The sequence below is a fragment of the Urocitellus parryii genome, chromosome 1 (assembly GCF_045843805.1).
Source record: "Urocitellus parryii isolate mUroPar1 chromosome 1, mUroPar1.hap1, whole genome shotgun sequence".
Classification (NCBI taxonomy): domain Eukaryota; kingdom Metazoa; phylum Chordata; class Mammalia; order Rodentia; family Sciuridae; genus Urocitellus; species Urocitellus parryii.
The window spans coordinates 265,996,919-266,010,774 of NC_135531.1; the positions used below are offsets into that span (position 1 = coordinate 265,996,919).

At 46.8% G+C, this 13,856-nt stretch overlaps 1 protein-coding gene across 1 annotated transcript; it reads right to left on the minus strand.

The window, feature by feature from the left end:
• Positions 1 to 1,143: 1,143 nt before the first annotated feature.
• On the minus strand, positions 1,144 to 3,974 carry Cryba2 (crystallin beta A2). The gene is made up of 4 exons (XM_026390446.2): positions 3,814 to 3,974; positions 2,989 to 3,130; positions 1,701 to 1,843; positions 1,144 to 1,291 (listed from the first exon to the last, which is right to left on the minus strand). Exons 1-4 carry the CDS (start codon positions 3,972 to 3,974, stop codon positions 1,144 to 1,146), a joined length of 594 nt encoding a protein of 197 aa, XP_026246231.1.
• Between the last annotated feature and the right edge of the window lie 9,882 nt (positions 3,975 to 13,856).

The window sequence follows — 13,856 nt, forward strand, 5'->3', positions numbered from 1 at the left end:
AGGGAACAGAGGCTCATGGATGCTATGTGATTTGGCTCCAAATATTTTGACTTTTGTCCAGGGTTTTTTCCAAAGGAGCAATTTCCCGACTTTGCACAGCCCAGATTCAAGTCAGACTGCTCTCCAATATCACCCTGCCTTGTTTGGGCTCTGGGGTGCCCCTCCCCACTAGGGGCTGAACAACAGGAGAATCCATGCAGGAGAAGCTGAGAGGAGTTCAAAGAGCCTCAGAAAGTTCTGCTTTTGTGGAGGAAGGGATACCACTAACTGTAGCAAAGGAGTCACTGGAAGAAAACCACACTGGAGCTAGCATCTCTGATGGCTGCTGCCATACTCAGCCCTGTCGTGACTGTAAGTTTCTGCCACTTATCCTAAAACTGAGTTGCTGAGGCTGACTTTGAACTTGTAATCCTTCTGCCTCAGCCTCCAGAATCACTGGGATTACAGGCATATGCCATCATGCCCAGTTTCTCCCAGAACTCAATGACTGAGGGACACTCTAGTTCAGGGGTCCTCTGTTAATTTTTCAAACAAAGGGCCTGGGGCTGGGTCCAGCCCTCTCACTAATTCCTGTCTTGAGAATGCAGGAAAGGAGACTATTGAAGGAGGCTGGTAGTATTCTCTGGCTAGGTGGGGAACCAGGGTGAAGATAATGGCTGAAGAGATAAAGGGTGGGTGCTCAAGAGAAACCAACAGAACTTCCACATAGTCTTAAGGAAATTCTGCCTTGTGTGGTGGTACCTGGTCCCGAGAGTGTGGGTAGAGGTTGAAATCTAGCTAAAAGCCCTGCTGTGGGGGTATATCCACACCATCCAGAGGATGACAAGTGTGTCCCCGGGTTTGCAGTCTCCTGACCCACCCTGGTAGGACTTTATCAATAAGAGATATGAGAATGTATTTGACAGGATCCCCACAACTCTTACCAGCATCTTCTCAGCCCCTCAATGCCTACCCACATCCACCCTAAGCCCAGTTATTCTTGATAGTCCAGGATCCTGGGGCTGAGGGGAGGATCAGTTTGTAGCCCTCAGAGGGTGATGATGGAGATCACAAAGGAAGACACCAAGAAGGAGGCAAGAGGAGCAGGCAGGTTCAGGATTCTTTATTGATGGCCCTCTGAGGAGGTGGCTGGCGCTGTAGAACCTAGTGCTGGATTCTCCGAATGGACTGCAGCTGCCCAGTGTGGGCCTGTGTGCCAAATTCGCTGTAGTTACGGAACTCCCCACTATGTTGGTCCCGCTCTAGTACGTACTGGTAGCCTCGATAGCCTGGGTACTGGTAGGCCACCCACCTAGGCCAGTGAGGAAACCCTGGTGAGTAGGATCTGCTCCTGCCCAGACCCATGCCCTCCACTAGTAGTTCCCCTTCCATCTCCCAGCACCCTCCTCTCAGCTGCAAAACTAGTGCTTAACTTTCCCTCCCTGGATCTCTTTCCTGCCCCCCCCCACTGCTCTGGGTCTTCCTGTCACTTGTCCCATGCAGTCTTCTATTCCCAACCTCCATTGCCTCCTGCCCTTGCTCGCCCTCATTGTTCTGCTGGCTCCCATTCTTCACTCCCTCCTTCCTCCATCCACCCCCTTACTTCCCCTTGCCTCAGGTCCCCATGTCTCTTAGAGCCCCCACTACTTTTCCCCATCTCCTCCTTGATCCCCACTGCCTCCTTGTTCTTCCCACTTTGCCTGTTCAGTTCCAGGACTCACGCTCCAGAGCTGACTTTGAGGGAACCCACGTCCTTGCTGGCCCAACCCATGGAGGGCAGGGAGGGATAGTCATCGCTGAGTTCAAATTTGCAGCCCTGGAAGTTGTCCCCCTCAAATAGTGTCACACGGCTGTCGCTGTGGTTCTGAAGCACAAGAAGGGGGACAGAGATCAGCCCCCTGAAAGAGTGTTGATGAATACACCCTCGGCTCCATTTCCCCCATCCCCTGCCCAACACAAGCTGACTCTATGAACACTCCCAGAATTCACTCCTTCAGCTCCCAGGCAGTCTGACAAGCTGGGATGCTCAGAGGCCTCACATGGCCCCTCCAGTGGCTTTGGACTGATGAGACTTGTGTATATGGGGGAGGTCCCCAGGGACCTTTTCAGATCAGGTGTAAAGGACATCTTGTGACATAAGCCTGTTTTTTTGTTTTGTTTTGTTTTGTTTTTTTAAGGAAAATCAGAGGTCCTAAAAGAAGTCTGGCCCACTAATCAAAGTAGTTCCCTAAAGGCTTCACTAATTACCCAACCCCCTGCCCAGCATCCTGGATGCAACCTCTCTCAAGGCAAGGCCCAGCTAATCAGTGCTAGATGGCAGAGGCAGAACAGACAGGCCTGGGCCTCAGTGTTTGTTACCTCTTGGCTTCCCTAGTGCCAGGGTCTTCCCCCTATAGTGCTCCTCAGCCTCTTGAAACAGAGAGCTGGACTGGGCTATGTCCTGTGCCCTCCACCCCCAGCTCCGGGCTGTACCAGTACCTAAGTCAGCACGGATGGAAATCGAGGTCCTCCTCCCCAGTGTATTTGATTAATTACGCCCCCCCCCCAACACAGAGACACATACTGAGACTGACCTTCTCAACCTTGATCCCTGGACTGAATTCTAGTCTCATCTCCAAGTTAACCCTTTGTAACCTTGAGAATTCACATTGTCCCTCTGAACCTTATGTCCACAACTGCATATGGAACTAAGAATAGCTGTCCCAAGCACATAGGGCTATGTGATGACAGAGGTTCTCGCTCACAGTAATGGACTGGATGTGAAGAACCCGGGCGCACAGGACTGGCAAGCCTCAACGCTGTCCGTGGTGCTGATTAACAGGCATCTGGTGCCCCAGTTCCAATGTTCAGAGACCCTTCTGGGTCTAGTTCCCTCTGGTTCCATTACCACCTATCTGGGAGTGTGTTTCCACACCCCGCACAAGGGCGAATGCCCCTTCAGGGCGGCCGCGGTGGGGCCAGGGCCTGGAGCCAGGAAGCAGGAGATGAGGGGAAGTGGGCTGTGCTCACCGCGCAGAGCACTGGCCGGAAGGACAGCAGCTGGTTGCTGTGGTGGCCGCTGCTGCCACTCCAGGCGCTCCAGCGAGGATAGTCTCCCTTCTCCAGAATGAACTGCTGTCCCTGGAAGTCAGGGTACTCGAAGCCTACCCATCTGGAAAAGGAGAGGGGGAACTAGGGGGCATCTGCCCAGCTTCACTCCTTCCTCCCCTTCCCTTTTGTTTGCTGCGGATGAAAAGAAGAAACCCAATCTCTTTCTCCAACCCCTTGCAGGGAATTCAGCCTCTCTTGAAAACCTCCAAACTGGCAGCTATCTGGGGTTTGTGGGACCCAGGCTTCCCACTCAGGGCACCCCAGGTTGAAAGGAATTTTTTAGGTTACGAAGATCATCCGCCCAAGCACTCCTACCTCAAGGATTTCGGGACCTGCATAGAGAAGCACAGATCGGTCTCACTTTCCCAAAAGCCCCAGGCTGGGGTCTCTAGGAGACTGGGGTGGGATCACCCGAAGGGATTTGGCTTATTTTGTTAAAGTGCAGAGCTATATAATTTTGTTCAGAGAAAAGAAGTGGGAAGGATATAACTACAATGGAAATTTCGCTGGCGTTGGGGCTGGTTCCAATGATTGCTTCTTGCCTTTTTCTCTTTAGGGCTTGAGGACACAACTCTCCCACGATTTGTCTTGTGTCGGGGTCCGGAGTTTCGGAGAGGCCGAGGGATTTCCCACGTTGGTGACTCTCCCCCAGAGTTTACAGGGGTGGAGGCTGAGATCCCAGGATTCGTGCTTGGGAGGGGAACCTGGCATCCCCTCAACCCAGCCCAGACGGAGATCACTCACGCTCCGTTCTCCACTTTGACCGAGCGCACCCTGCGTAGGCCTCCGCGCTCGCTGATGTTTGCACAGTCGCTCAGCAGCTGACAGCGACGGCCCTGGAAGTCTTCCTCATCCCAGAGCGTGAGACAGGCGGGCGCCGGGCCCGGCGCGGGGGCGCTGCTCATGCTGCTGCGGACAGGAAGGATGGGACCACGCACTCAGCTCTTGAGAGCCCCTCTGTCTAACCAGAGCTTGCCCAACCCGGGTAGCATGTGAAGGACCCCGGGGCTGGATCGGGGCTGCCAGGGGCTCTCCCTCCTCTCGCCCTCCCCCACCCCAGCATAGGGTATTCACCGGGTGGGTGAGCACAGCACGCGAGGCAAATGCAGAGGCTGCGCGCGTGCCTGGCGCGCGGGCCTTTATACTCAGGCCGGGTCCCCGCCTGGCTCCCTCTCCCAGGGGTGGGGGACCTGAGTCAGCAGACAGGCTGTGGTCTGCCCTGGTTTTTCCTGGGGAGCCGAGGCCTTTCCCGAAGCCGGGGATCTGGCCCCAGTCCCAGGGGATTACAACAGAAAGTGCTGAGGTGCACATCGCGCCCCTGCTGGAGCCCGGGCTGACTCTGCGCTTTCTTTCTTTCCGGCCGGGCCAGGCAGGGCGCACTCAACCTCGGGGTAAAACGCAGGATCCCTGGCTCAGACACTCAGGCCTGCTTGTGGCCTCCCGCTAAGACCGCACTGGAGCTGATGCACCACGCACTTCCCAAGGTCTAAATTCAAGGTCTAAATTCCACCTCTTCTTCAGCTCTAGGTCGTAACCTTTTTTGGTTGATGCTAAGGCGAAGGTGAAGAAGGCTCTCCTCAAATGACTCGTCTCACGCACCTCAGTCTTCCTTCCCCTGGAGGAACAATCCATCAGGGTCCCTTTCCTTCTAAGCTCATTTTCCAGATCCCTGGCCAAGCGCTTTCGGAGTTTTCTCGCTCTCAGAGATCAGGAGGAGGTGACCAGGACTCACCACAAGGCGGCGCTAACTCAGGAAACAAGAACCTCCCCCAAGGATGCGAGTTTAGGAATAACAGTAACCCAGGGACCCCTCCTGGGTTAACTGTGGTAGGATAACTGTGGTAGGAGATAGAACATCTCAACCTTACCTCCCCGCCACAACCAGATCCTCGACGCTGAGGGCACAGAGCTCTAGGGTGTGGAGCTAAGGTCTTGATGGATGATGGCCTGCCTGAAAGCTAGGCAATATTATTATTGAGCGCTCCGTTCAGGCCAGGAGCTCTGCCCAGGCTTCCCCTTGTGTGGTCTCAGCGAAATTCTAACACTGACCAGAAGGGGTGGGCGCGGTTACAGTCCAGCATTTTCCAAAGGAAGAAGCAGAGTCCCAGAAGAGGTTCAGGACTTGGTCAAAGGGTCACAGCTGAGGGTGACTCAGCTGAGATGTGAACCTGGGTTTCCATTAGAGTGAAGGTTCTAGCTCTTGCCCACACAATCCTAGTGCCATGTGAGGTGGGGAGAGGGGAAAAAGGAGACAAGGACAGGTAAAAGGCTTGGACCCTCAAGGGGTAGCTCCAAGGAGTATTTCCTCACCACCTGTAGCAGAATTTCCTAACCACCGTAGCTGTTAAGGAGACACAAAGGTTTCTTGCAAAATTGTGTTTCTTAATGGTGGTGGTGGTGATGGGTATTCTGGCAGAAGAGTGAAGGGTGAGTGTGAAGGGAGCTAATAATTTTATTGCTCCTGTGAGCCAAGTGCTTCCTTTATAGACCTGCAACAACTCAAAGAGGTCAGTTTGCATGTGGAAACTGAGGCTCAAGGAGGTACAGGGCCTTGCCCAAATTCACATACACGAGGAATAGAAAACTCAGTGGCCCATTTTCAGAATATAGCATCCAGCCTTAATTGGGATGTAAGATCCAGTCGTAGCCATTTTAACTGTAGCTCTTCCCTTTACCCTCCTCATTGTAAAAACTAGCCAATTTTGTAAATTGCACCCAAGCTTCTCCTCTCAGAGCAAAGGGCAGTGCTGCATTAGGGATAAAAACAGGTGGACTGTCCTCCCAAGTGTGCTTGCTTGCTAGACTTTGTTTGGTGGCATGCCCTCTGCAGAAGTAAAGTTTGCCTTGCTGAGCATGTGTTGATTCTTTGCAGCACCCTGTATGTCTAACAATTTTGGTGCTCAATGTGGGGCTCCAGACCTTGCTAGAGGGTTATGATGACGACTCCCTCCTCAGAGGAGAGGAGTCCTGCTGCCCTGTTGCAGCACTTAGGTGTGGAGGAGGGAACCTTCAGTCCCTGTGGCCCACAATGGACCCAAAACCAAAAGTGGATCTTCAACACAGAGAAAGGGCCCAAGCAAGCACCTCGGTGACCAGGTAACTCCATGCTGGACCAAGGTAGGAAAATCTATTATTAAGAAAGAAGTACTTCCTTGGTGGTCAGCACATCCCTCAGCACATCCCTAAGGTTATATAAATGTGACTGAGCTGTGAGTGCAAGAAACTTCCAAAATGGATAGGGGACCATCAGAAATGAGGGACCACATCCAGGAGAGCAGAATGGGGACACACAGTACAAGAAACCTCCAGTGGGGAGGCTGAGCCTCTAAATAAGAAAACTCTATAGGGGAAGACACAGGAATTCCCCCAGATAGCCCTCTAGGCCCTATGTTCAAATACTGGAAAGATAGTCCTAGGAAGAAAGGAAAAAAGAAATCAAGGATGATAAAATACTGTTTCATTTGGTCTCATGGCGCACACAGGAAATTTGGGGATACTGTAAAAATCTGTGACAGACTCTGTTTTGATTTCTAAAAGGTTAAATCTGATAGTTCTTTTGTCTCCTATCTGTAGGGAATTAATACCTACAAAACAAAAAGCGATAAACCCTTGTTTCCTGATATATATATATATATATATATATATATATATATACATGCACACCCTGTATTGTATGTTGTGTCTACGTAAGTGCTTGTGTCTCTATCAGTTACATAGTACAAAATTAGCATATGAATAAATGAATGCTTATAAATTAAAAAAATGGTTCTAAATGTCTTTCGGTTCATATGACTTAAATGGGTTAAGTAGATATGAGTAAAGAGGTCTTAGATTATGAATCCACAGGTTTTCTAGGTAGCCAGCCAATCAAGAGAGCATTGATTTCTATAAAATATTTAAAGTATAATGTCTGGGGTTTTTTTAAAGGATTTTTTTTTCCATTGGCAGGAATAACTAATTTAAAGTGTTAACTATACTTGGTTTTCATGGGTAACTTAAGTTTAAAATGTGTAAATGATTTTTAACATAAATAGGATTAATCTTCATAAATGTGTTTTTATAAGTTGTTGGTAAATGGGAAAACAGTTTAAGACTGCTTTGTTTTGAGTCTTCACTGAAAGCTAGGTTATGAAGAGCTAAAATTCTAACAGGTATTGAAAGGGTAAAAGAAACTGAAGTTAAAATGTAAAGGACCAGGTATTGTTAAATTTCTAAGCTACACTCAAAGCCTGAAATTCCTGTAGCTGTTAAGACAATTCCCGGGACTACCCATTAGATATGTGTAGGAATTCCCCCTGACCACTTAGTTGTTTAACAACTTGGGCCCAGTGCAGCTCAGCACGTAGGCACCTCAGGGCCTAAACCAATCAGTTTGAATGTATACCCCACTTTAGGACTGACCTATCACCCCTGCCCGACCTGTTCCGGCCAATGAATGTACTAATCATGTTTGAGAGTTGTTGTTCGATTTTCCCTCACCTCATGATGATTTGCTCTGATGTATGCAAAGCCCCCGCCCTCCCCAAAAAGTGTACTTAAGCACTGCTTAACCCCTGCTCGGGGCTCTTGGCCACTCTCCCTTCTTGAGTGAGCACGGAGCCCCAGAGCGCTGGATCTGCAATAAACCCCCTTTTGCTGTTGCATGAGTCAGTCTCTTGGTGGTCTCTTCCTCCATTGTTCGCCGGTCCCTTACAGTATAATTCTATATGCAAAGAGCACAAAAATTTCAGCTGTGTTTTAAGTACTGTGAAATAGATTTTTACCTCATTAAAAAAAAGAGTGATTTAGGGTTTGGGGTTGTAGCTCAATGGCAGATAACTTGCCTTGCATGTGTGAGGCACTGGGTTCAAAACTCACACCACATAAATATAAATAAATAAAGATATTGTGTCCATATACAACTAATTTTTTTTTTTTTTTAAAAAAAGGAGTGATTTGCTGGTGGGACTGCAAATTGGTGCAACCAATTTGGAAAGCAGTATGGAGATTCCTTGGAAAACTGGGAATGGAACCACCATTTGACCCTCTTCTTGGACTATACTCAAAAGATCTAAAAACGGCATACTACAGGGACACAGCCACATCAATGTTTATAGCAGCACAATTCACAATAGCTAGTCTGTGGAGCCAACCTAGATGTCCTTCAATGGATGAATGGATAAAAAAAAAATGTGGCATTTATATACAATGGAATATTACTCAGCACTAAAAAATAACAAGATCATGGCATTTATAGGGAAATGGATGGCATTAGAGCAGATTATGCTAAGTGAACTTAGCCAATCCCAAAAAAACAAATGTCAAATGTCTTCTCTGAGATAAGGGAGGTGATTCAAAAAGGGATAGGGAGGAGGAGCATGAGAAGAAAATTACCTCTAGATAGGGAAGAGAGATGGGAGGGAAAGGGAGGGAGAAGGGGAATTGCATGGAAGAGGGAAGGAGACCCCCTTTGTTATACAGAATACAGGTATGACGATGTGAGGGGAAAAAAAAGAAAAAATGGGTCACATTAGATAGGGTAGAGAAAAGTGATGGGAGGGAAGGGGAAGGGGGGAATGGAAGGACAACAGAATAAAATAGACATTATTATTGCTGTATGTATATACGTGACTGCATGACCAATGTGATTCTGCAACCTGTACATTCAGAAAAATGAGAAATTATACCCCATCTGATTCAAATGTATGAATTGTCAAGATCATTGTACTTTCATGTGTAATTAATTAAAACAAATTTAAAAAAAGAAAAAAAAAGGAGTGATTTGTCTAAATTCAGAAATTTCATAAGGATTGTTTCAGAATGTACATTTAAGAAAGGGCCTGAAACCAGAAAAGAGATAGAAGAAAGTTATAGGTATGGAAATATATTTTAGTATGAAAAGTTAGAGGGAATGGTAAAGAAATATTCTCATGCTAAAGTCCAAAATGAAAGAGAAAACAAAACTAAGGATGCAAACAAGCTGTAGAATGTCTGAGTAAGTTGCAAAAGGGTTGTGGAAGGTAAATCTCAAAAGGCTTGCGTATGTGATTAAGTTGGCTATAAACAGCATAGTCCAAGTTATTCAAGGTTCCCCCCCACAAGGTTAACCTTTAATATGCAAATTCTCTATTTAGAAACAATAAGGGCTCCTTAAAACATTGATCTGCTCTTATCAAAAGAATTTCCTGTGTATGTTAGGTTTTATTACTTAGGGAAACTAAGTATTTAAGGGATTAGGGTTTGTACCTGTTTACAGATATACAAGCTTTTTAAATGTAAAGTGTAACAGCATTTAATCAAGTTGGTATTCTCCAAACTAAAATTGTCCATAGCAATAGTCTCTTTCAGATTTATATGGAAATAACCAATTTGGTTGGCATTTATGTCATTTAATGTTTTGTAACTGGATAAAGATAACCTGTGGGACTGGGTTGTGGCTCAGCTATAAAGCGCTTGCCTAGCACGTATAAGGCCCTGGGTTCCATCCTCAGCACCACATAGAGGTAAATAAATAAAATAAAGGTATTGTGTTCAACTACAACTAAAAAATAAATATTTTCAAAAAAGATAACTTGTTATCAATAAGATATATATGTATATATATATATATATATATATATATATATAATTTATATATTTTTTTCTGTTGCTCTTTTCACGGGGATGAGGATTTAAACATATTTTGAAAGGTAACAAGGAGAGTCTGATTTGTTTTCTGTTTGATTAATGTTTCAGATGTAATATATTATGTTAACTGATGTTAAGATGGATTCAGGAATAATATGTGAGAACTTTGTAAATGATACTTAAGAAAGAGACAAATATCACCTTCAGAAATAAAGCACTTTACCTAAGATCTGTCAGGAATCCTACCTTACCTGAGATAAGGCTCTGTCTTTCACCCTACTCCATGGTTTAGGATGGCTCCAAAGTAGGCCAGAATTATAAGCACATTCACAGTTATGTTCAAAAGATATAGATATATATTTTTTTGTGTTACTGTGATCTCAAAATAAACAATGGATACAATACATAGCTGAGGGTTTGGAATTATAAAAATTATGTTTCCTGGTTCATAGCTATTATAAGAACTGAGTAAGTTTTTGCTCTTATTAATTTTATTTTGTATTTTCCTTGTAAAACTTTACAACTGTTGTCTGTTAGTGTTTTGCAGAAACAATGCTTCTAACAGAACAACCTCAGTTAATTTGAGAAAATAAACCATCACTTAAAGGACAGATAGGATATAAAGCTGACTTCTAGTACTGATACCCCTATTAAATTGAAGGGGTAACTATAAAATTATAGGCATTGAAATTAAAACCCAGTACTTCTATTTCAAGACTGGTGAAATGGACATGCTGGGTGTTTAAAACCAAAACATGGAGACCAAAGTTAAGGAAGTAAAAGGGCCAAGGAAAAAGCAGCCAGTATTTTGGTCCTTGCCCTCTTAGGTTGGCCAGAATAAGGGAATCATGGGGACCCCTCTAAGGGCCCTGCAACTCCAGTGAGTCACAGGATCTCCCAATCAGGGGGATTGAGAGGACCCTAGAGAACAGGAAGCCAACCAGTGCACATTCTGCAAAGAGGAGGGTCATTGGAGAGGGGAATGTCCCTGATGATTCCAAGGGAAGCCACATGGGTCAGAAAGGCCCTCACACTTCCTGGCAGATGATATAACTGGTAGAGGAAAAGCTAAAGGAGCTCAGATGCTTCTCACAAGTTCCCAAGAATGATCCCTGACAAATCTCAGCTGACTATAACAGTAGATAGGAAAAAGGCCAATTTTGTCCAACTTGGTCTTAAACACCTGGCAGAAGAGTATAACCAAAACATAGCCTTTAATGGACATCTAAAAGATGGGACAATGATTCTTTTAATGTTACCTGAGATGTACATTTGTGACAGCCCTCTTGAAAAGAAATTAAACTGGGAGGTTATAAAGGAAGGGTTTTTATACAGGGTGCCTGACAAATGTCAAAAAAAGTTCTATCAGAGCCACAACTTTGTTCTGAGTCTATTTGAGATCTGTGTTTCTTTTTCTGGTGTGAGTATTATAGTTGCTGCTCAGACTCCTCTTCTGGAGTTTGCAGTTCATCACTTCCAGCCTAGCCACTTGATTTTAATCAGGATGTGGAAAGAAGACAAGCTTCAACAGAACTGAAAAGGACCTTACCAAGTGCTCCTGGTCACTGGCATGGCTATCCAAACTGCTGAAAAGAGGAGAGCTCATTTGCATGGACAGTTTCCACCTCAGAAAGTGAATATATCTAGGATGAATGGCAATACCAAAGGGTACAAGAACAAAAGTGAAAAGGAAGCCAAAAGGTATAAAAAGAAAAGGCGGGGGGAGGGGTTGTGAGGAAATAGAAAGTCCCATGGTCCATTTTCAGAATATAGTATTTAGCCTTAATGGGGATGTAAGATCCAATCTTAGCCATCTTAACGATAACCCTTCCTTTTGCCCTCCCCGTTTTAAAAACTGGCCAATCTTGTAGATTTTAACCCAAGCTTCTATCAGAGCCAGGGGCAGGGCTGCATTAGACACAAAAACAAGCGAACTGCTCTTCCAAGTGTGCTTGCTTGCAGCACTTTGGTAGCGCACCCTTCTGCAGAAGTAAAGTTGGCCTTGTTAAACTGCTTCTTAGCGGTGTTTGATTCCTTGCGGCACCCCAGTATCTCCAACACATAAGTAGCCAGTTCCGAGAGCAAGAGCAGAACTAAGTCAAAAATAGAAACAAATCAAAAACCAAAGCCAGGCTCTGCCACTACTTTGACCCAACTCCTGTGACCAAAAGGACTCCACAAAAGGGCAGATGTGACTGTCCCAGTTTCTGGAAGCCCATGATGCCACCTTCTATCCTTTTTCACAACCTGCTAAGTCCATTCCCACCTCAGGGCCTTTGCATTGGAGAGGGAAATTGCTATTCCTGTTCCCTGGAATATCTTAGTCACAAGATCTTGTCCTTGTAGCTCCTCTGTCACCTCCTGGGTTATGCTTTTCCTGTCACTGTTACCATCCCCTACATCACCATGTTTTCTCCCTAGTGTCTATCACTCTGTCAACATACCTTTTTCATTTTGTGTTTGTTTATAGGTGTACAAATGTCTGTCTTACTAGTAAGAGTGTAAGCTCTATTCAAAGGGGCAGGGACAGTGTATGTCTTGTTCTTGTTGTTATCCTCAAATGTGGCACAATTCTGGATACATAGTAGACACTCAATGAAACCTGTTGAGTAAATAGCAAGATGGTCAGGTGTGGGCCAAATGTCCAAGGGGAAAACAGGGTAGAGGAAATTCTCCAGTAGGAGCAGGCCATGGATGGTTTGCCCATCCTGCTAACCTCCTCACTCCTGAAGTCCTGGGTTACTGAGAACGGGGTTCTGGGTGCTGGATCTCTCTTTTCACTCACGAAAAATTGCTGTCAGATGTATAACTATAATGCACAATAAAAAATGTGGAAAGATTCAAGAAAAGAAGAAAAATTGCTTTCAGGGCTCATATTTATGAAGAGGAGTGCCCTAGAACTGGGCATGGAGGTGGAGTCCAAGTCAGAAGGATGGGGATCAGAGAAGGGACAATCACCACTAGGTCTGATTCAGTCCCTGGAGAGGGTAAGACAAACACAAATGGGATATATTTTTCCTCAAGCTACAAGTATAATCCAAACTACAGAATGAGACAATAGCGATTTCTGGAGCTTTGATGTCCCAGCCTCTGATTTCAGTTTCACAAGCCTGGGTGAAGGCCAGGATGAGGCGTGAGCAGTTAGATCTCCCACTTTCCCTCCTTCAATAAACAATTCTGGATTCTGCCACCAGAGGGCGCAGCCAGGCCACGCTGGGCCAAAAGCAGGCTCAGGCGATGGGGGGCGGGGGAGTTGGTGGGTCGCTGAGGTTGGGAGGGGCCAGTGGGGCTGGTGGCGAATGCGTCAGGCTGTGCGTCTGCGCTGTCGGTGACGCGGGCCTAGTGTGTTAGCCCCGAGGCTCTGTTTGCTCTGCGGCCAGGGTCTGGACATGCCGCTGAGAACCGGCTCCACCTGGGGTTGGGGGCAGTCCAGGTGTTGGTAGATGACAGTATTCCTTAGGAGGGGTTTGTGTGTGCGTGGGTGTGTCTTTGGGTCGGGGAGCGGGCGGGGCCAGGTAGCAGCTTAGAGCTGGGTCAGAATTAGGCATCCTTCTGGGATTTGGAGCGGGGCCATTTGGGGTGTGTGAGAAGCCCCCCATCCCATTCCAGTTGGCAGCTCTAATCTTGGTACCAGCCAGCTTCTCGGCTTCTCCCCTCTCTGTACCTTGGTTTTCTCTTCCGGAAAATATGTAGGTCCCTCCATCCCACCCTTGGCTTTTAGTTCTATCCACAACCAGCTTTTTAAAAAATGTGCACACCACATGTCCAACATCACCTACAGCCACTGGTCCAGAAGAACTTTCAGGGTCCCACATACCCCGAGACCCCTCCCCTGGCTTTAGGGCTCTCAGGAATTACCACCCCGAGGTGCCAGAATGGGACTGTGGGAGCTCATCCTGTCCTGTGCTGTGGAACCCTCGGGTCTCCCCCTTTCCCAACCAGGCTGGTCCAGCCGGGTCCCTCAGCCTCCCCCTTGGGTCCCCTCCCAGCCCAGCAGCTGTTCCTGTTTGTTTTCCCAGATCAGCTGTGCTCAGAGCTTCCTGAAGGATGGATGCCCAGGTGGCTTTGTTTGCCAGCTCAGCACCATCACTCCTACCTCCTCCAAGACTTGGCCTTTGGGCATGGACTGGGAGTTAACTGCCCCCCAACATCCTCTGATTTATACTTCAGAGAGATCCCAG